The sequence below is a fragment of the Plecotus auritus genome (genome assembly GCF_963455305.1).
Source record: "Plecotus auritus genome assembly, chromosome: X".
NCBI classification, from domain to species: Eukaryota; Metazoa; Chordata; class Mammalia; order Chiroptera; family Vespertilionidae; genus Plecotus; species Plecotus auritus.
The window spans coordinates 77785729-77809070 of NC_137784.1; the positions used below are offsets into that span (position 1 = coordinate 77785729).

Below are 23342 nucleotides of genomic sequence, written 5' to 3' on the forward strand. Positions count from 1 at the left end.
CCCTCAGCCTGGCCTGCCCCCTCTCACAGTCAGGGAGCTTTCAGGGGCGGAAGGCGACCAGGTGATCAGGGGAAGGCGACGCCCCATTACACCTCTGCTGCCACTGTCAGCAGTGCAAGCCTTGGCTGGCTCTGGGCAGCTGGGCAGCCGCCATCTGAGGCTTGCCTGCACCTCTCACCGGTCCTGGGAGGCTGGGGGCTGAGAGGACTGGGGGACTCTGAGGCAGGCGTGTGGAGTGGCCTGGTTTTGCCATGTGCCTGCTGCCCTGGTGGGGCTGAGGGGACTAGGCGCTGCCATCTTGTGGCTGTGGGTGCTGCCATCTTTGGGGGCATGGCATTCAATTAGCATATTCCCTCCTTATTGGCTGTGGGCACCGCCATCTTTGCCACAGCTTGAGGGTCAATTAGCATATTCCCTCTTTATTAGATAGGATAGCTGCATAGTATTCCATTGTATAGATATACCATAGTTTTTTAATCCACTCATCTGCTGATGGGCACTTAGGCTGTTTCCAAATCTTAGCTATTGTAAATTGTGCTGCTATGAACATAGGGCTGCATATATTCTTTCTGATTGGTGTTTCTAGTTTCTTGGGATATATTCCTAGAAGTGGGATCACTGGGTCAAATGGTAGTTCCATTTTTAATTTTTTGAAGAAACTCCAAACTGTTTTCCACAGATCTGCATCAGACTGCATTCCCACCAGCAATGCACGAGAGTTCCCTTTTCTCCACATTCTCGCCAACACTTGTTGTTTGTTGATTTGTTGATGATAGCCATTCTTCCAGGTGTGAGGTGTTACCTCATTGTCGCTTTGATTTTCATCTCTAGGATGATCAGTGACTTTGAGGACTTTTTCATATGCCTTTTGGCCTTCTATATATCCATTTTGGAGAAGTGTCTATTGAAGTCCTTTGCCCATTTTTAATTTGACTGTTTATCTTCCTTTTGTTATGTTGTATGCATTCCCTGTAGATTTTGGAGGTTAACCCCTTATTGGATGTATCATTGGCAAATATGTTCTCCCATGGTGTGGGCACTCTTGTTATTTTATTGATGGTTTCTTTTGCTGTGCAGAAGCTCTTTAGTTTGAGGTAGTCCCATTTGTTTATTTTCTCCTTAATTTCCATTCTCCTAGGAGATGTATCCATAAACATGTTGTTATGAGAGATGTCTGAGATTTTGCTGCAAATGGTTTCTTCTAAGATTTTTTATGGTTTCACATCTTACATTTAAGTCTTGTATCCATTTTGAGTGTATTTTTGTATATGGTGTAAGTTGGTGGTCTAGTTTCATTTTTTTGCATGGATCTGTCCAGTTTTTCCAACACCATTTATTGAGGAGACTGTCTTGACTCCATTGTATGCTCTTGCCTCCTTTGTCAAATATTAAATGAGCATAATAACTTGGGTCGAGTTCTGTTCCATTGGTCTGTATGCGTGTTCTTTAGCCAGTACCGGGCTGTTTTGAGTACAGTGGCTTTGTAGTATAACTTGAAATTTGGTATTGTGATTCCTCCAACTTTTTTTTTTTCTTTCTCAAGATTGCTGCAGCTCTTTGGGGTCTTTTTTGATTCCTTATAAATTTTTGGAGAATCTGTTCTAGCTCTTTGAAATATGCTGTTGGTATTTTAATAGGGATTGCATTGAATCTGTAGATTGCCTTGATAGTATGGAAGTTTTAATGATGCTGATTCTACTAATCCATGAACACAGGTATATTCTTCCACTTGTATATATCTTCCTCTATCTTTTTTTCCAACGTCATGTAGTTTTCCAAATGCAGGTCTTTTACCTCCTTGGTTAAGTTTATTCCTAAGTATCTAATTTTTTTTGTTGCAATGGTAAATGGGGTTGTTTGTTTGGTTTCCCTTTCTGAGAGTTCATTATTGGTGTATAAAAATACCATAGATTTCTGGGTGTTAATTTTATATCCTGCTATGTTGCCAAATTCATTTATTAAATCTAGTAGTTTTCTGATGGTCTTTAGGGTTTTCTGTGGACGATATGTCATCTGTGAATAGTGACAGTTTTACTTCCTCCTTTCCAATTTGGATGCCTTTTATTTCTTCTTCTTGTCTTATTGCAATGGCTAGCACTTCTAGTACTATGTTGAACAGGAGTGGTGAAAGTGGGCATCCCTCTCTTGTTCCTGTTCTTATGGGAGTATTAAATTTTAATATTAAAATTCTTATATATTAGTAAGGAAAAGATAAAAAACCTAGTGGAAAATGTGAAAAGGCAGTTCATAGAAAGAGAAATACAAATGATTAAAAAACCTATGAGATGATGCTTAATGTAATTTATAATTAAAGAAACCTAATTTTTGGAGCACAATACTGTATAAGTAAATTTAAGAGGTAAAAGTTGGCAGCATGGATAAAATGAACATCCACTTTGACCCAGTGATCTCACTTCTAGGAATTTGTCCTAAGGAAATAATGCCATAGTTGTCAACGTTTATCCATATAAAGGTTTCCACTGTAGTATTTTTTTATAATAGACAAAAATTAGGAAGAGGCAAAATATTCATCAGTAATAGATTGATTAAATTTTTGGTAAATCCACACTACAGACTAGCATTTTATCTGATAAAGCAATGTACACAATTATTAGGTGAAAAATAGTGTACAGAATGGTATTCATAGTATGATCCCAAATAATATATGTGCACATATAATGTATGTACATATGCATTTTTGTTGATATACTGTATATAAAACAACAACAACACCTGGAAATAGTCCATTGAAAAGTTAGTAGTGGTTTTCACAGGATTTATCCTAGAATTGAGGTGGATGAACTATCATGGTGGTTATCAGAAGGGTGGAGAATTTGAGATATTTTTATTTTATCTCCCTTCTTTTCCTGGTTAACACCTACTTTCCTTCATCTCAGCTCAAAATTTCACTTCCTTTCCCCCTCAAGGAAGCCTTCCTTAATTCCCAGACTCTACCACTTCTTTTACTGTATTAACAGTGTTCCTTTCCTTCACAGTATTTTTCGGTTTGTATGTATATGTGAGTATTTCATGAAGGTCTTGTTTCTACTATGAGAGCAGAGTCAGTGTCTGCTTTTTTTCATCAACATATTCACAATAAGCATAGCACTTATGGCAACTCTCCTTCATCCCCTCCCTCTCCTAATATTATTATGTGGACATTTGAATTTTGCTCAGTATTATGTAAAGGTTCTAAAAGTGCAGCTTTTAGACATCCCCCATCAATCAGACAAACACAGATGGATAAATCAGAATCCAATAGCAAATGTCACACTCACTGGTGAAATATTAAGGGTGTTCCCATTTACTTCAAGAATAAAATCAGGAGGCCCTCAATTGCCACTATTATTCAACATAGTTCTAAAGGTTTTGGTCAATGTGCTACATCCAGAAAATGAAAGAATAAAATATATAAATACTGAAAAATTAAAAATCATCATTTGTAGATGATTCTCTATGCATACCCATCAACTGAAAAACTATTAGAAAAATTAAGAAAGGTCACTAAAAATAAACATATAAATATGTTTCCCAAGACAAGCAATAACCTGGTAGAAAATATAATCATAAAAGAAATGTCATCCCCAAAAGCAACAAAACAATAACATACCTAGGAATAAGCTTCACAATAAGTATGACTTCCCTGAATAAACATAAAATTTATTCAAGATCATAATGTCAACATTTTTAAAGATGTCAGTTCTCAAGTTAAAGTGCATATTCATTGCACTTTAGTCACTAGATGTCAACCATTTTGTTCTGCAGTGTTGTTCAACTTGGAACTTGACACACTTCCACATTCTACTTTATACATTTCTGCATTGTTCATACATTAAAAAAATATGGTGTGTAGGGAGATGAGAGGGAGACAGACAGACACACACACACACACACACACACACACACACACACACACAGATAGAGAGATAGAGAGAGAGATTTGAGAGATTTCTATTGAGGGAACTTACCTTTTTTCCCCTAGTAAAGTTGTTCTGAATTATTTTTTTAAGTCACAGATGTCTGTAAGAATCTGATGAGACCTACAAACCTTCTCCCCACTAAAATGAACACATGTACTTGCATAATTTTGATAAAATTTTCACAGAGTTAGCCAGTTGAGAATACCTACTCTAAGTTTATCAGTATGGTGAGGAGGAGAGTCCATTTGGTCCAGGCATACATTTAGTTGAGGGGGCACCAAGTTGGGGGTGGACTGCAGGACATGACCCTACATCAAGGCTAGGTTCTTTATGAGGACCCTGCAGTGAGGAGGCTATATGTCAGAGGCCCAGCAGGCTGAACCTCTCAGACCAGGTGGCATGAGCAGACTCGGGTGTTGTGAATGAGGCCAGAGCAGGCAGACTTGGGTGCTTCCCCCAGCAATCACTTCTCTAGGCTTTATGGAAACCCACAGCTGCAGGGGTGTGTGACCAACAATCCCTCCTATGTATCCCTGAGTTACCTCTGTGGGAATTTAAGGGAGGGAAGAAGGCAAATACATTTACTCAGGTCAGGTTGGTCATCTGAGTAAAGGTGGCATTTACCACCTTGGTCACCTGTCCATGTATACCTTTAGACTGAGCAACAGAGTCATTTGCCTGACTGTGGGGGATGAGAAGCTATGGAATATGGAAGGGGATCAGAGGACAACACCTTTATCCCTCACCTCTTGACAAGGTAGGGAGGAAGGGACCAGTTCTGCATCCCTTACACCCTCACCTGCATCCACCTTAGTAGACTTGAATGTAATCCAGGGGCAGGTGTTCAGAACAGCCATCAAATCATAAGTGGTTCACACAGCAGTCAACCAAGACTCTGGGACATTAAATGCATGTCTTTTTTAAATCAAACAAGACAGGACTGTGCTGCTTTTGTTTTATCAATTTGCAAGTTGATCCAAAAATAGAAAAAGTAATAAATCATTTGCATAAAATGGGCAGGATCAGAGGACTAGTCCTCTCCTTGTGGACTAATTAATAAATCATGTGAAAATTCCCGTTATAAATTTTAAAACAGGTTAATATGTTTTGAAAGTTCCTATTTGGCTATAACTGATAGAAACAGTTTCTTTGTGTTATAAATAAATGTAATGAAATTAATGAGTCTTTTTGGTCTCCCACTTAAATTATTTTCCACTCAAATGAAAATAGCATCATTTTATTTTTTCAATATAAAAGTAACACAGTATTGATTTTAAAAAAATGAACAGAAAAGTTTAAGGAAGTAAAACACTCCCATTACCTATATCCTTTTCTGAGATCTTCCATTTTGTATAGGGGTGCAGGAGAAAAGCTGGGTCCTTATGGCTGGGTGTGGGTGGTGAATGGAGAGAGATGGTTGGACAGGGATAAGGGGGAAAATTATTCCTCAAAGAGGAAGAAAAGATCCATGAACTTGGGAACAGATGCAGTCTCTCCCTGTAAATTAAAGAAAGGCAAATTCCAACCACAAGGAGAAGCTATTCCCGGTTTCTAGGATTGGCAGAGGAAAATGAGTGGCAGGACCTGATACAGTCAGGGAAGGAAAGGGGTGGGCCAGCTCCAGCCGCACTGCCTGCCGGTGGGAGTGGTAATAGGGGTCTTGAGCTCACGGGTGACGTGGCCCTCACGTGAACAGAAGCTTACCCGTTTAGACGTCCTTCTAATCTTCGCCTTTGTTTGGTCGCTTGCCATCTGCCTATTCCCCATCGGGCGGGCGGGCCTGTGGCTAGGGAAGGAGGAGGAGGTAACTGACCAGATCCCTGCAGGTCTATGTGGATGGTCGCTGCCTGGGGGATCCCTGCGGTGTGGGTTGAGGAGGGTGGATTCCACCGGAAAGGGACCAGCATGCTTTCTAAAACCCTGCCCTTCCAAGAACGAAAATGGTCGATGTTGTGGGCTCTATTACAAGGGAGACCCCAGAGCAGGAGGGGAGAAACCTTTAACATCCAGGGCCTTGAATCGGGAAGGGCAATGTATTAGAATTCCGGGCCTTCTACCAATCCAGGATCTTGGGGCTATGGGTCTGTCTGACCATTTGTCTTTTCGCGTGTCTTTCAGTAGGGCGCTGTATCACTCGGAGCAAAGGAACAAAGAATCTGCCCGGAATTCCTGCATGTCAGTGTAAAGGGGATTGCCCCGGCGCCCACGAGAAGAGCGGGGATGGCTGAGGTCCTCCCTTATCTTGGTCCCATTAGTGACTCTCCAGCTATCTCCCTGCTATTATATATGTAGAAAAAAGGATGGGACAGCATATCGTAAAAATTGGTGCCTTTAGGGGGGAGGGGAGGAATGCGTCAGGGAGGGGAATGGTCTTTCCGCCCGTTTTTCCATACTTCCTCCTCCCCTTCTTTCCAGTAGTTTCAAAGGGGTGTGGTTTTTGCTGGGAAAATGGCCATCCGCTGGGGGTAGAGCGGTGGGCTGGGGCAGGGCGTGGGTGGACGTCATGCAGGAAGAGGCCTGATGTCCGAGGGGTCCTGAGAAGTGGGGGTAGGATGAGAAAAAAAAGTTAAAATCCGTTTGACTACCAGGACTTTGAATTCGTACTGGGACTTTCTGAAGTGCTGTTCTGTCCGCTAGCCATCCGTCTCTGCCAAGTCGCCAGTCTTTGTCTGTGGATCTTGTTGTACCTGAAGGCCAATCCGACCCAAGAGCAGGAAGAAGAGGAACATTGTCCAGAAACAAGTAGGTCAGAGTGAGGATGCTGGAGCTGTTTGAGGGCCCTTGGGGTGGAGAATGGTGGAGACTGGTGGAGACTGCAAACTCCAGTGGGCCTCCTCTGCAACCCCCTCCTTTCCTCCTCTTTATACCATTTAGGAGCTTACAAAAGAAAGTTCTCAGCTGTTATAAAACTGGGAAAGAAGTGGCTGGAAGGGGGAAGGGTGTCACAAGAATTCTGGGGTGGAGGTAGGGAAGACCTTTTTCCAAATTACTTTTTTGAGTACAAAAAGTAATTGGTATTGGTCTGCCGATCACGCACTCAGTCCCAGAGTTGTCAGTCCTTAGGCTTGGTGGAGGCAGAAACTGAGTTGAGGGATGAAGTAAATTCCTCTGGAACAGTAGAAGTTGGTATAATGGGTTGAGTAGGAGTGTCTTAGTACCTTTAAGATGATGGGGGTGGCGGAGGCAAGGGTGAAATTCCAGACTTTTGTTCATTTTACCCCTGTCTGGCTTCTAGACATTCTCAGTCCACCCCCATTGATTTTGTTAGGGAAGGGAATGTGTGGTATCACCTTTGGAGGAAGTGATTTTTCAGGGGTGGGGGTGGGGTGGAGGATTGGAGGAGATCAGAGATCAGAGGAGGCCAGGGGGTGAGCTAATGAATTTCAAAGCACTGTGAGGAGAGGAGCATAACTAGGTGGGAAATACTGGTCTACTCCGACTAGGGCCAGGGATTCCAGAGAGGTACCTATGACCTGGGTGAGGTCATCTGTACCATAAGCTCTCAGCAATCCCCTCCCCACCCCTTATGTATGCATGTTTGCAGAATACAGTGCACTTTCAGGCAAGAAGGAAAAGGAAGAAACTGTCTGAACCTGTGTGGGTTTATGTGGAAGTGCCACTACCCCCCAGGACATCTGGAAGGGCAGAGGAGGTAGGGAACTGATTAGATACCTTAAATTGAGTGAACTGGGGTGAGGTAAATTGACCAGGAGGTTGGAGAATCTGGAGGTGGGGAAATTTTTCAAAATTAACTTCCCTGTGTAGGAAAGGGATCAGTGATCTAGCCCTAAGTCACTGTTATGTCCCTGTTCCTTTGTTTGCCCCCAGTTTAGTCTGTCTGCATGCAAAGGCGCAAAAGGAGGAGACTGAAGCCGCAAGTCTTTCCTTCTTTCCTAGGTGCTGCTGTATCTGCAGTTGCTGAAGAGCCTGACAACTATAGCTAAAGATTCCATCCAGGCTTCAGATAATTCTGAGCCACAGCAAGCCTGCTCTGCCTGGGTTAAAAATTCGGCCCAGACATTCGGCTCAGACATTAGCCCCAGTATGGGTCGAACTCGGGAGGCTGGCTGTGTGGCTGCTGGTGTGGTGATAGGGGCTGGCGCCTGCTACTGCGTATACAGACTGACCTGGGGAAGAGATGACAGCGAGAAAATCTGGGACTACAACGATGATGACGAAGATGAGGAATCTAGTGATATTACAGAAATCGGGGTGGAGGATGGGAAAGGAGCTAATACTGCGGTGGGGGGCAGAGCTAGATTTCAGGGTGACTCAAAGGCCAAAGTTGAAGTGGGCATGGAACTCAAGAGTGGTCCAGGTATAAAAGTAGAAGCCCACTCAGGAACCCAGAGAGGAGGTGGCCTAGAGGCCAAGGCCAAGGCCCTTTTCAGCACGCTGAAGGAACAGGCAAGTGCAAAGGCAGGCAAAGGGGCCAGGTTGGGTACCATCTCTGGGACCAGGACTCTTGCATCGAGTTTACCCTGCCCAGGAGGCAGGGGTGGAGGCTGCCACCCCACCAGGAGTGGGACTAGGGCTAGGAGCAGGGAAAGTGGAAAGTCTAAGGGAAGGGTCCAAGCTAAGAGCACCAGAACTCCAGCTACAACATGGCCTGTTCGCAGGGGCAAGTTCAACTTTCCCTATAAAATTGATGATATTTTAGGTGCTACAGACCTTCAAAAGGTCCTTAACATCCTGGAAAGAACAAATGATCCTTTTATTCAAGAAGTAGCCTTGGTCACTCTTGGTAACAATGCAGCATATTCATTTAACCAAAATGCCATTCGTGAATTGGGTGGTCTCCCAATTATTGCAAAACTGATAAAAACGAAAGATCCCATTATTAGAGAAAAGGCTTACAATGCTCTTAATAACTTGAGTGTGAATGCTGAAAATCAGGGCAAGATTAAGACATATATCAGTCAAGTGTGTGATGACACCATGATTTGTTGCTTGGACTCAGCTGTGCAGATGGCTGGACTAAGACTGTTAACCAACATGACTGTGACTAATCATTACCAACATTTGCTTTCCTATTCTTTTCCAGACTTTTTTGCTTTGTTATTCCTGGGAAATTACTTCACCAAGATTCAGATTATGAAACTACTTATAAACTTTACTGAAAATCCAGCCATGACAAGAGAGCTGGTCAGTTGTAAAGTACCATCAGAATTGATTTCCCTCTTTAATAAAGAATGGGACAGAGAGATTCTTCTTAATATCCTAACCCTATTTGAGAATATAAATGATAACATAAAAAATGAAGGGCTTGCATTGTCCAGGAAAGAGTTCAGCAGAAGTTCACTTTTTTTCTTATTTAAAGAATCTGGGGTGTGTGTTAAAAAAATTAAAGCATTAGCAAATCACAGTGATCTGGTGGTGAAAGTAAAAGTTCTCAAAGTGTTGACCAAACTCTAATCAGGGGTCTGTCTCAAATAATAGTGAGATATGTTTTTTTAAGTTTGCAGTTGGGAACAATACATTTTGCAAATTCTTTGTTTTTCACTGTGCTTATATGGCATGGAGATACTTTCAGCTGCTATTTTGGAATAATGAATATCACAGATCAACAGTAATGCTGGCTGTGATGGTTGGTTTTAGGCTGGACCATTTTAAGGATGCCAAATGAATACTAAAGCTTGTAAAAACAAAGCACTTAGTTGATTCCATCTTGCTACCTAGATTGAGATATTTTTACTCTATCTAAACTGACAGCAAACTAATCCTAAATAACCTACACTTTTGTATTGGTTTATATTTGTTAATCTTAGACTTGTGTTTTATCAATAAAGTTATGTGTTTTAACCAGCAAAAAAAGAGAGAAATTTATCATGTTCTTAAGTTTATTGTGTATTTGAGAAGGCAAGATGTATAGAAACAAAGTTATTAACAAAACCAGGAGCCATTCATCATGGCCAGCTGCTTCCCATTAGTGCTTAGACGTGGCAGAAAGTTTTGCAGGTAACAGAGTGCAGGGAAAGTTGTACAGAGGAGAGGATGCTTAAGTAAGCTGGGCTTGAAGGATAGGATAAAAACAGGGCAGAAGGGCATTGGAGGAGGAAGGAATGGTGGGAAGAAAGGCATGGAGGTGGGAATCCTGCTCCAGAGAGGAGGCTGGCCTGCCTGAGTACAAAGTGTGGAAAAGGGAGGGGTGAGAAATATAGTTGAGCAGTTGGAGTGAGTCGCATTCATGGAAGGTCCCTGATTGCTTCACTGAGGTGTTTGCATATTACTCCATCCAATCCTGGACGACACAAAAGCCTTTCATGACCCTGGGAATGACAGGATGAAAGGAAAATAATGTGGCTGTTTTGGTGCAGGATGGGTCTGAGTTGGGGAGGGGACAGGAGTGGCCACTGAAGATTGGAACACCAGTTAGGAAATTACCACCATAGTCCAAGTACAAGATGATAAAAGTCTGAAATGTCACTGCTGGTCATGGGAATGATGAGAGGAAGCAAGTGAGAGAGACTGAACGAAGAAGTACTGGGACCTATTCTGGGGACTACAGAGAGGGAAAATTTCATTTTAGAGTCTTGAAGCATTTGATAGGAAAATATACTCTTTCTTGACCAATTCTGTTTTTTGTGTAAGTAAATACATTAGTTACTATTTTTTCCCCTCTTTTTTGGAAGGGAGGGAGATAGAGGGAGAGAGAGGAATATCGATGTGAGAAAAACACATCAATCGGGTGCCTCCCGACTGGGGCCAGGGATGGAACCTGCAACCCAGGTACATGCCCTTGACAGGGAATCGAACCAGAGACCTTTTGGTACGAGGGCAGGCACTCTAAACACGGAGCAAGGATTAGTTACTATTTTGAAATAAGAAAATGTAATAGCAGAAATAATAATTTTTAGTGCTTTTATCAGATTTCTTTTATAAGGTTGGTTGAGGCAGGGCCTTTATGGAACCATCCAGAGAGCTGTTGGCATTCATATTGAAGATTTGCCACCTCTCTCCCAACCTAGAGAGTGGTAAGGGTGTGGGGGGAGGGGCACTCTCAAAGTGTGCTGGTGGGAGCATACACTGGTACAAGGTCCACTTGGACACATGTTTCAGAAACCCTCAAGATGTACATGCTCTTTGACCCAGTAATTCCATTGGTAGACATTTATTCTTAGAATTACATCTTTGCTCTCAAAGGGAAAAGATGCAGAAAAATACATTTGGAGAATCTCACCCACTTTACCTGGTTGACCAAGCACACTAGCAGCCCTACCAAAAATGAAGAAATATTCCAGAATCTTCCCCATGATGGTACTGCAGCAGATGCTGTTATAGACCTTGTCTGTGCCCTCTGCAGGCCTCCTAAGGCCTGGCTGCTCAGAGGCCTATCAGTCACCTGGATTCACCAGGTGTGTCCCACTGTGTGGAGACCTTTAGATTAGAGTAACTTCTTTATGCAATCCTCTGAATCACAGGCTTGGAATAAAGTATTATTTCCAATATCATTATAAAAAAAGAAATTTATCCTTAGGAAATAACCAAATAATTGGCTTGTATAAAAGCATGAAGTGTGAAAAATTGTGAATGAGCCAAGTGTCTCCAAAGAGGCACTTGGTTAAACAAATTTGGATATGTCTACACATTGAAACATTGTGCGACTCTTGAAAACATTGATGAACATTTAGTCTCATTACTTGGAAAAAATTCAGTGTATGATCTTTTTTTCTTTTAATCCTCATCTGAGAAATGAGGATATTTTTTCCATTGATTTTTAGAGAGAGTGGAAGGGAAGAGGGGGAGAGTTAGGAAGATAGGAAGAGAAAGAGAAATATTCATGTGACAGAGACACATTGAATGGTTGCCTCCCACTCAGGGAACGGACCTGCAATCCAGGTGTGTGCCCTAGACTGGAATCAATTAGAGACCCTCTGGTGCCCAGGCCGACGCTTTAACCACTGAGCAATGCTGGCCAAGACTTAGTCTATAATCTTAAGTGGAAAAGCCAGTTAATGACTCTATACATAGTATATTTTTAAAGGAATATAAAACATTTACATGCATTAAAACTTCTGAAAGGCTATATATTAAAGAATGGTTATAAGTAATGGGATAATGCATTAATTTAATATTCTAAACTTTTTCCTCATCTCTATTTTCTCATCTGTAATATATAGAACATCCCCAAAAATGTATACATACTTTAATAGCTGATAACTCATTTAATTTTGAAAATGAACTCTATGTTAATAAACACTGACTTTATAATCATTCAAAGTATGTATTGTATACATTTTAGGGACACTCTGTATGTTGACTTTTTGGTGTAATTGTTGGGAAAGAAAAATGTTCATTGCAGCCTAGGTTGTAAATGAAATGAAAGAGATGATAGATATAATGGGAGGATAAGTAGGGTTTATGTAGATTTTTTGAAGCACATATTGAGTGGAAAATTTTTTAGACTAAAAAAGGGAGATATGTTAAAATGATAGTTGTCAAGATGTGGATAATGAGTCCTTATATCATACTAGAGGCCCAATGCACGGATTCGTGCACTGGTGGGGTCCTTTGGCCTGGCCTGCACCTTGTCACAATCTGGGACTTCTCAGGGGATGTTGGATTGCCAGTTTCGGCCCAATCCCTGCAGGCCAGGCAGAGGGACCCCATTGGTGCATAAATTTATGCACCGGACCTCTAGTATGCATATAAGATCTTTGGTTAATCTCTTCCTGCCCTACCCCCTGAGATCCATCAGTCTGTTCCATGTTTCCATGCTTGTGCATTGAGTGTCTGCCCTCTGGTGGTCAGTGCGTGTCATAGCTACTGGTCAAATGGTCGAACAGTTGCTTAGGCTTATATATATAGAGAGAGATGATTAAATGAGGCAATGTTTATAAAGTGCTAAAATAGTACTGGAACATAGTTCATAAATAAAAGTGAACAACCTTTTTTAAAAAATACATTTTTATTGATTTCAGAGAGGAAGGGAGAGGGAGAGAGTTATAGAAACATAAATGAAGAGAGAGGATCACTGATCAGCTGCCTCCTGCACACTCCCCACTGGGGATCAAGCCTACAACCTGGGCATATGCCAGCCGTGGGAAAACTACGGCCTGCGGGCCGGATCCGGCCCCTTCGGCTGTTCTATCCGGCCCGCGGAGCCGAAAGAGCAGAAGGTTCTCTTGCTCTCCCCTCCGCTCCTTCACCAGCAGCAGTGTTAACATGGGAAACACGGCCGCAGCTCCTCCTTCTGAGTGGGCGGATTTATATCCGCCCTTTCAGTAGAAGGAACAACCTCTCAATCTTCCAGAGGCTCCTTGTAATGCCCGCGGACGCGTCCCCCGACATCACCCTGGGAATGCGTAGACACGTTATCGTGGTGATGTAGGGAGACATGCCCCTGGAGAGCACAGTATCAGAGCATTAGCTAAAAAGGAGACCAACAACACTGTTCCCACTGAAGTTGATGTTTTAAAGACCAAAAACCTTTCAACCCAGTCTACATTGCCATCTACATCTATGTCCCGGGCATAATTTGGAAGTTGCACTAAAGAAAATGTTTAATTTACTGTTTACACATTTTGTTCTTTTCTATTTGTTTTAGTTTTAAATTATTTTATTATATTTAAGTTTAATTTGAAAGGCTTTTGTACCTTTCCTTTGTTAGGCAATTTTATTTTGCCTTTGCCATCTTCAATATAAGGTATGTTAATGTGCTATGATTCCTCCATTTTTTGAAGTTTCAAATTATAATAATTAGTGTTTACATTCTTCTTGTTAAAATGTTTGAAATGAATAAAACTATTGAAATGAAAAAAAAAAGACCGTACCCTTTTATGTAATGATGTTTACTTTGAATTTATATTAGTTCATACAAACACTCCATCCATGCTTTTGTTCCGGCCCTCCGGTCCAGTTTAAGAACCCATTGTGGCCCTCGAGTCAAAAAGTTTGCCCACCCCTGCCATATGCCCTGACTGGAATTGAACTGTGACCTCCTGGTTCATAGGTCAACACTCAATCACTGAGTCACTGCAGCCGGGCAAAGTGAACAACCTTAATTAGCTAAAAGAGAGGGTAGGTAATTTTTGGTTTTACTTTTTCTAAGGTGTCATTTTGCCATCCACTAGTGGCATTTCTGCCAGATTTCTTGAGATATAATTGACATATAGCTGTAAGTTTAATGTATATAACCTATTGATTTGGTACATTTCTATATAGCAAAATTATTACCACCATAGCATTAGCCACCACCTCCATCCTGTCATATAATTACAATTTTTGGGGTGTGTGAAAATATTTAATATCTACTCTCTTAGCAGCTTTGAAGTATATAATATAGTAGTATGAGCTATAATCACCATGCTGTACATTAGATCCCCAGCACTTGTTTATCCTATAACTGTAAGTTTATAGCCTTCAACCAATATCTTCCCCACATGCCCCCACACCCCAGCCTCTGGTAATTATCACTCTGATCTCTTTTTCTCTGAGTTTGGCTTTTTTAGATTCAACATATAAGTGCTATCATACAGTATTTATCTTTCTCTGTCTTGTTTTACTTAGCATTACGCCCTCAAGTTTCATCCAAATTGTCACAAACAGCAGGGTTTCCCTTTTCTCATGGCTGAATAACATTCAATTGTGTACATACACCACATCTTATTTATCTATTCATCCATTGATGAACACTTAGGTTGTTTCCATATCTTGTCTATTCTGAGTAATGTTGGAATGAAACATGGGGATGCAGATAGCTCTTTGAGATCCTCATTTCCTTTCCTTTAGACATATACACAGAAGTGGGATTGCTGAATCTTTTGGTAGTTCTATTAAAATATATATTTAATCCTCACCAAAGGATATTTTTTCATTGATTTCTTTTTTTTTTAAATATATATTTTATTGATTTTTTACAGAGAGGAAGGAAGAGGGATAGATAGTCAGAAACATCGATGAGAGAGAAACATCGATCAGCTGCCTCCTGCACACCTCCTACTGGGGATGTGCCCGCAACCAAGGTACATGCCCTTGACCGGAATCGAACCTGGGACCTTTCAGTCCACAGGCTGACGCTCTATCCACTGAGCCAAACCGGTTTTGGCTTTTCATTGATTTCTAAAAAGTGTAGGGGGAAGGGAGTGGGGGGGGGGAGAAGAGAGGAGAGGAGAGGAGAGGAGAGGAGAGAGATTGACTCGAGAGAGAGACACACATTGATTGGCTGCCTCTCTCATGCACCCCTAACAGGGGTGTGGAACGTGCAACCAAGGTACTTGTCCTTGATAGGGAATCAGACCTCTGACCCTTAGGTCCATGGGCCAATGCTCTAATCACTGAATTAAACCAGCCAGGGCTATTTTTAAATTTTTTTGAAGAAGTTCCATACTATTTTCCATAATAGCTATGACAATTTACATTCCAACCAATGCTGCACAAGAATTCCCTTTCCCCATATCCAAGCCAATACTTGTTATTTCTTGCCTTATTTTTTAAAAATATATTTTTATTTATTTCAGAGAGGAAGGGAGAGGGAGAAAGTGATAGAAACATCAATGATGAGAGAGAATAATTGATTGGCTGCCTTCTGCACACTCCATACTGGGGATCAAGCCTGCAACTTGGGCATATGCCCTGATGGGGAATTGAATGGTGACCTCCTGGTTCATAGGTTGACACTCAACCACTGAGCCATGCCAGCCAAGCTCTTGCCTTCTTGATGATACCCATCATAAAAGGTGTGAGGTGATATTTCATTGTGGTTTTGACTTGCATTTTCCTGGTGATTAGTAATGTTGAGCACCTTTTTGTGTACCCATTGGCCTCATGGAATTGAATAAATAAACTGTTGAAATAAATCCTCTGAGAAATAGGGTCTTTGTTTACCTCTAAGAACTGGAAATGTTTTTTCAATGCAATCTCATCAATTTTTTACAACATTCCTGATGCCTGGGTGATGTTACTGTGGTTTAGACATGAAGCTATCAGAAATAACCAGTGGTAACATTTTGGCAAACATCATTCCAGAAAACAACTCATACACAGAAAAGCACGTACAAATATATATTTTAAAGCCAGTATTTCAAAGAAAAATAAGCAGAGGCAATACATAAATATTTAAAATTTCTCTTCATGCTTTATTTCATGAAATCTGCTTTCTTGTGGTCCTGAGAAAGAAGATGGATATTAGTAGCTGAAATGTGGGGAAATGAAGAGATGGGCTGTCTCCCTGTTTTCTAGGAGAAGACAAAGAAGTATAAATAGAAATAGTTACTCCAGGAAATTAGAGGAAGGCAAATTTCAGCAAAATGAAAATGCATTGTTTTGGGTTTCTAGCACTGGTATAGAAAAAAAAATGAATGACTGATCTGTTGCTCTAGGGAGAAGGGAGAGAGGCTGGTACACTCTTGCATCACTGCTAGAGGGAGGGGAATTTGGGGACCATGGCCTATTGATAATATATATCTCAGGTGACCAAGAATTGTGGAGATGTTTTATTTTATTTTATTTTATTTATTTATTTATTTATTTTTATTTTTTGTTTTGTTTTGTTTTGTTTTGTTTTGTTTCAGGTCCAGCCATCAGCTCCTTATTGACCTTAGAGAGATGTGTTTGTAGCCAAGTAAAAAAGGAAAACATTGTTCTGGTTGTGTGCAATTTGGTGTGAGAGTGAACATTGCTCTCAGGGTGGGGTAAGGGTAGGGTTGGGAGCAGAGGCTTGAAGGGGCAGAGTCAGCTTTCCCTACACATGCAGGCTTCCCACCAGCTCATCTTAGTTTTCTAAATGGGTTAGGGGGAGAGCTGATGTTGGGATCTGGGAGTGAGAGGTGAGAATCCTTTAACAGAGTCCTGAGTCAGTAAAAGGTAAGAACTTTGACTTACCACCCAGCACTAAATGTTCCCCTACCAGGGATTTGTTTTTAGTAGAAACTGGCTTCTTCAAGGAAATGTAGGACCTGAATTGGTCACAAGGCGGTAGTAGAGGCAAGGACAAAATCAGAACCCGCTTAGCCACTCCTGTCCTGCCTTTAGAAAAGCCTTAGTTAATGCTAATTATTTGGGGGTGGGCTTCAATATCTTTGGGGTAAAAATGAGGGGTGGAACAGAAAAGTGAGGCTTTAAGGGAAGAGATACACGTCAAGAGAATGAGTAGGGGCAGGGGAATTGAAAAGATGGGCATTTGTGGGGGCAAGGAGGAGTAGTGAAAGTGGCTGGAAAGTGTGCCTGAGATAAATGGGAGATATTTGGAGAGAGTGAAAAGGAGGGAGGAAGGGAGGGAGGGAGGGAGGGAGGGAGGGAGGGAGAGAGAGAGAGAGAGAGAGAGAGAGAGAGAGAGAGAGAGAGAGAGAGAGAGAGACATCAATTGGTTGCTTTGTACATGTGCCCTGACCCGGCCCAAGATCAAGCCTGCAACCAAAGTACGTGACCTTGACCAGAATCAAACATAAGACCCTTCAGTCCGAAGGCCAATGCTCTGTCCACTTAGCTAAACCAGCCAGGGCATAAATGGGAGATATTTGAAAACTAGAGTTCTCACTCTGAAGAGAGGGGACATATGTACTTCTCCCAATGTCCATTCTCTCTTGTCTGTCTACCAGTAGACATAGTTCTAGACAAGGAAAAAAGGAAAGTGCTCCACACAGTGCGATATCCAGGAGGGATGTCTGAGCCAGAATATAGGGTCTAGAAGCAAATGAGCTTCTCCCTTTCCCAGGCTTTGTTCTCCTCCCCTCTCACTTTGGTGAAGGGAAAATCAAATGTTACACTCCTGAGAAAACAGTAGGAACAAGCTTTAAGGTAGGAAAAAAACCAGACTAAAAAAAAAAAATAGAGATACTGATACCCCTGTAACCTGAGTTTTGACATGTGTATCTGTGGAGACTCAGATCAAAGCTTTATATGTTTCCATTTCCCCTAGTACAGTGGTCGGCAAACTCATTAGTCAACAGAGCCAAATATCAACAGTACAACGATTGAAATTTCTTTTGAGAGCCAAATTTTTAAAACTAAAACTTCTAACGCCACTTCTTCAAAATAGACTCGCCCAGGCCATGGTATTTTGTGGAAGAGCCACACTCAAGGGGCCAAAGAGCCGCATGTGGCTCACGAGCCACAATTTGCCAACCACTGCACTAGTACCATGTTGGATGGCAGACAGTGCAGTTGTGTCCAGTAAAAGATGCTTCAATATCTCCTTCCTAGAATATCACAACTAAAGGGCCTATTCAAGTGTAGGAACATTCTGTGACTTGTCATAGATGTGGGATATGCTCAAAGAGTTATTTTGTGAAAGCATGTCTGGAGGTCACAGCTAGAAGTTGCTGGTGTTCACCCGCTAATCATGAGAGGGTACAGCCAGAGTAAGAAAAAAAAAAAACCACAGAGGAATAGGGAGGTTCAGACAGGGTTGAGTACAGGTAAAAGCTCTGAACCTTAGTCAAAGATACAGGAAAAGGCAAGCCCTGGGAATGAGGCTGAAATCAACTGTGGGCAGTAAGAACCCAAGGCTTCCCCAAAAGGACATGGCCTCAGTAAAGAAGAATCACCATTTGCCTAATGGAAATGATAACTTTTTTGTGAAACTTTAGCAATTTAAAATTTTCAGTTGTGCTCTTGGCCTCTCCAAGGGCCCTTTCATTCAGGGGAAAGTGTTTGCTCAGCCCGAGGATGCTGGTTTTTCATTTGGCCACAATATCAATCGTCATTTGGCCAGCCTCTCCCTTGTTGGAAACATGATCCCCACTCCCGAGCCCACTGTTAAGCAGGCTTTATGTGCCCTGGATAATGAGAGTGCCAGTGTGGAAAATCAGGGCCAGATTAAGATGTACATCAGTGAAGTGTGTCAGGAAACGGTGTCACGTTGCTGCAACTCATTTATGCAGCAGGCCAGATTAAATTTGTTAATAAGCATGACAGTTATTAATAACATGCTTGCCAAATCCGTTTCAGACCTGAGGTTTCCTTTGATATCAGAGGGAAGTGGATGTGCTGAGGTTCATGTTTTGAAACCGTTGATGGGTTTGTCTGAAAAACCAATCTTGGCAGGGGAATCGCTGGGTCCCCAAATGCTGCTCTCATTCATGTCCCTCTTTATCAGGAGTGGAAACAGACAGGTTCTCCTGGACACCCTGGCCTCTTAGGAGACCACTTCAAACAGAACAGGACCGAATCTACCCAAAACCCATTTGGTGAACATGCACTTGTGTTCTCATTCAAAGACTCTGCAGTGGTTGCTATAGAAGATCCAGCCTTAGCCAATCACCACATCATGGGGTGAAAGTCACACTTGCTAAATCGAGGACCACATTCTTATTGGCGGGGCAGGGGTTCCCACTGAGGTTTGAGTAACTTCTGGTTTTGCAGTCTACAGGTAATGTGCATTCTAAGTTACTTGCTTACTTCTTCCTGTGGTAAAGGGCTCATTTCAGCTGCCAGCTGTGGATAAAGCATCATGAAGGATGCTTGCCTGTGGTGGTCTCCCTGTCTAAGCTGGACTGTTTTCTGGAGACCAGACACATATCGGAGCTTGTGCTGAAAGTGCTTTTGTTGCTGCATAGGTCGAATTCTTTTTCGTTTACTCTTTCTTCTACACCAGCTGATGGATGGTGAACCCATTCATCAGAAAAGTGCACTCCCTTTCTATGTTCTGTACTGACTTAACCTCATCCACCCAAGTCTACATTTGTATGTTTCATCAATAAACTTGTGCGCTTTGACTGGCGAAAATGAGACATGGTACTTGTCCTTGAGTTGACAGTGTGCATGAAGAGAAAGACAAAACTACAGGATAAATGCTAACTGGGTCAGGGAGGGGGGAAGGAAGGCATTTGCTCCGACAAATGCACTCTTATCAGTGCTCACAGGAGGCAGGGGTAGAGATGGGCTGCAGTGTTCAGGAAAACCTCAGCAAGGGGTTGGGGGCTGAGGGAAGGTGAGGGCGTGGAAGGGGTTTGGTGGAATTAGGATAAAATGTTGGGAGGACTGAAAGAGACAACACCTGTGAAACAGGCAGCACAGTGCCTGCACCTGGCACAAAAAAAATCCCTTGATGAAGGTGTCTTTCCTTGACTGCCAGCCAAAGAGGAATGTCAGTATCCTTGGGTTTGTCTACACATCCTTGAGGGCCACTGGGCAACCCATCCCTGCACATTTAATGGACGATTGCTGAGTGTCTACTTTGTGTCATTCTCTTCTGGGAAGCTGCTGTTAAACCTACTTCCAGAACCCCTCCTTTACTTGGGATCCCAAGACCAAATTCCTGGCAGAGTGAGAAGAGTTGGTTGCCACTGCTTCTCTTGGTGGAACTACCTTTCTGCACCATCCCTGGTACCTTCAGTGGGATCCAGGAAAAGGAGAGTGCAGTTCTCCACCAACTTCCTGTGGGGGTCATAGGGCAGACACTGAGGGTGCTTGGAATGGCTGTGGCTATTCTATTGATCAAGAGACACATCTTCCCCTCCACCCAAGCTCCCAACACCCCTTACAGGAAAGGAAGAGCCCAGCCCTAACCACTGAACCACTTCATTGAAATGGGCAACTCATTTCCAGACCCATGTCAATGAGCCTTAGACCCTGTGTCGCCAAAGCCAGGTTCCCTGCATGTTTTGGATGTGTTGGGCAATGGCCCTGTTCCTCAAAGCTCTGGCCAGCTCAGTGGACAAGAAGCTTCCCTTGGGCAGTAATGCTTCTGTGCCTGTTGCCCTCTCCTGGTCTCTTGGGATGCTGCTCTGGGCCACTGTGCCCCAGGCATCAATCAGTGCTCTCTAAGTGTCCTGCCTCCTGATTATTCTCTATAGAGAGTGTAGTTTTATTTTATTTTTTCTCCCTTTTCCCAGAGTGTGGGTTGCAGGTGGGTTACAGCTCCCCTGCTTGTTCCCATTGCCCTATGCTTCAGGCTGTCTAGTGGGCATTGGTGCTTGCCAGGTCCCCGGGGCCATCTCAGGGATCCTCCAAACAAGAATGGGGATGCGACCTCTTCCCAGGTCCTGGTACCTAGGATGTCTGGCACATGATTCGAGGTTGCAGTGACACTACACCCCCAACAAGGATCATCGCCCTGGAGCTTTTTTGCTGGCTCTGGAGCCCTGTCTTGTTTCCTAAGAGCTGGTAATGCGACCATCTTTTTCTCCCAAGCAAGCCTCGGGTGGCCTGGACAATCTGTAGGATTGCCCTGCAAACAGTTCCTGCATCCACATGTCCCAGTGCAGTCAGCATGGCTCATGCTGTCTTCAGTGACACCTTAGGACTCGGCCTCTTTAACCTCAGCACAAAGGCAGAGGGGTTTCTCCTTCCTCCTGGCTCTTATTAACACACGCCTCCCTGCTTCTCTGCACTCTGCTGAATTCCCCTTTGTGTTATGCATCAAGCAGTTGTCCCCCATGCCTGAGGAAGGCACTTGGTGCTTGCAGGCCACAACTGACTCCCAACGCAGGGAGGGCCTCGGAGACGTTCTGCCCATCTCTGTCACAGGGAAGCCTGCCTGCATTGAAGTGTCTCCATAGTGTGGTCTTGGCCCCGTCAAGAGCCTCCTCTCCATTTGCTGGCACTGCCCTTCCAAAGATACTCCCTGTGTCTGGAAGCTCAGCCCTCTAGTATGCCCTTCATCCCTTGGTGAGTTGCTGTGCCAGGGCAGGAGCCCAGTTCCCAGTGGATTCTGCCTGCGGACATGGAGGGGAGTCCAGAGCATGCCTGCCAGTCAGGGTCCAATTGAGATATTCAGATGCTAGCCCAGCCGGTGTTGTTCAGTGGTTGATCCTCGACCTAGGAACCAGGAGGTCATGGTTTGATTCCCGGTCAGGGCACGTGGCTGGGTAGCGGGCTCTATGCCCAGTGTGGGGCATGCGGGAGGCAGCCGGTCCATGATTCTCTCTCATCATTGATGTTTCTCTCTCTCTCTCTCTCCCTCTCCCTTCCTCTATGAAATCAATAAAAAAACATACTTTTTAAAAAAAGCTATTCAGAGACTATCAGCACTGAAAGACTCTGGCGCCCCCTCCCATACTGAATTAAAAATGAAACAGTAAGAGACCTCCAAACACAAAACTTACCTACCTTCCTGCTGCAACTATCAGAGATTCTTTCTGGGTTTCCCAATGGTAAACATTTGACATGGTCATCAAAGCTTGAGCTTGTCACACTCTGTGGGGCGGGGGGGGAGGTGATCTGCCCTAATGGGGCTGCCCCAGCCTAACCTGTCTCTTGTGTAAATCTGGAGCTGCTGCCACAGACTGACTGCCTTCTAGTCCCAGAAAGGGCCTTGGCTTTTCTTCTTATTCATCTCATCATTACATCTACATTTGGTGCTGTAGATACCACATTAATTCCCAGTGCCCTCCCCAGCCTGTTACCTCTCCTGGGGAATCTGTGGTTTTACAACCTGCGTCCCCCCACCCCCCTCACACACACACACCATAAGCGCAGGCAAGGTTGCAGACATCCAGCTTCCCAGCTCAAATATCTAGTCCAAACTCTGCATCCTCACCGTGGCCCTATGTGCCACTCTGAAAGTAGTTTCAACCACAATTCCCTCACTTTGAAGTGCCACCCACAGACAGGCACAGCATTCACCAAGTCAATCTCCAAGCTGCCATAGCACCATTTGGCTAAGAGTGACAGCTGGGTGGAGGACTGGCTCCCTGCTCCCTTCTAGGGGCCACTGATTGGTATGGGACCCAGATGGGTGCCACTCCAGAGTCTGGCATAGTCTTGCAGAGGATTGGCCAAGCCCTTGTCTGCTACACATGCTGCGTGCAGCACCTCATACTCTGTCACTTCCCTCCATTCTTTGGCAGGTAGTGATCCAACTTTATTCCTTTTTCTAAATGGATAACCAGTTAAGCCAGCATCATTTATCACTCCACCCTCATGCCGCAGAGTAGCACATTCTGGGATCCTCATGCACCCAGATGAGCATCCCTTCTGTGGCCTCCTGGTGTTCAAGTCCCTCCTGAGGCACACCCCTTTCTCCCAGGAACCTCTAACTTAAGAACCTCAGATCCCTGGGTGGTCTATGGCAGAAGGTGCATGTGCTGCTGGGGAGGGCTGTGTTGGTGCTTGTGAGCAGGCCTCTGCCCCAGGTTCCTTCTCAGGACATATTCTGGCCCACAGGAAACTTGGGAACCCTCACCTTGCCTATTTCGCACCATTGGAAATGGGACTGGTTTCTTCCCTCACCAAAATTACTTTATTTGTGTGAGAGAAAAGCAAGTTTTTTTCTATGTATAGACTTGCTAGCCATATGGTATCCATTAACCACATTTGAAATATGGCTATTGTCTGGCAGTGGTTTCTCTCAAGTCTTCCCTTAAAATTTTTAGTGGCATATTTGATCACTCTAGAATTTTACATTATCTGTGATGTGGCTATTATCGTAAATATTATTTATATACTAGAGGCCTGATGCATGAAATTTGTGCAAGATATTTCACAAATATCTGGGCTAGCATCTGAATATCTCAATTGGACCCTTTCCCCGGCTGCCGG

At 43.3% G+C, this 23342-nt stretch overlaps 2 protein-coding genes across 4 annotated transcripts; both read left to right on the plus strand.

Moving 5' to 3' along the window:
- Nucleotides 1-5597: 5597 nt before the first annotated feature.
- On the plus strand, nt 5598-11375 carry ARMCX1 (armadillo repeat containing X-linked 1). Of its 3 annotated transcripts, XM_080652494.1 has the most exons (5): nt 5600-5724; nt 6039-6095; nt 6509-6662; nt 7465-7572; nt 7818-9727. In XM_080652494.1, exon 5 carries the CDS (start codon nt 7965-7967, stop codon nt 9333-9335), a length of 1371 nt encoding a protein of 456 aa, XP_080508620.1. In that variant the 5' UTR covers nt 5600-5724; nt 6039-6095; nt 6509-6662; nt 7465-7572; nt 7818-7964; the 3' UTR covers nt 9336-9727. The 3 variants fall into 3 exon arrangements, with proteins under 3 accessions (XP_080508619.1, XP_080508620.1, XP_080508621.1); XM_080652493.1 differs by lacking the exon at nt 7465-7572 and having other exon boundaries at nt 5598-5724; nt 7818-11375; XM_080652495.1 differs by lacking the exon at nt 7465-7572 and having other exon boundaries at nt 6558-6662; nt 7818-9721.
- Nucleotides 11376-15835: 4460 nt separating this feature from the next.
- LOC308240172 (protein ARMCX6-like) lies at nt 15836-19103 on the plus strand (the record flags this gene model as incomplete). Its single annotated transcript, XM_080653113.1, has 2 exons — nt 15836-15913; nt 18449-19103. The coding sequence occupies 2 exons, from the start codon at nt 15836-15838 to the stop codon at nt 18998-19000; spliced, it is 630 nt and encodes a 209-aa protein (XP_080509239.1). The 3' UTR covers nt 19001-19103.
- Between the last annotated feature and the right edge of the window lie 4239 nt (nt 19104-23342).

What these genes read in the sequence shown, in the direction of transcription:
- ARMCX1 (XM_080652493.1), top strand. Translation starts at nt 7,965, where the DNA reads ATGGGTCGAACTCGGGAGGCTGGCTGTGTGGCTGCTGGTGTGGTGATA.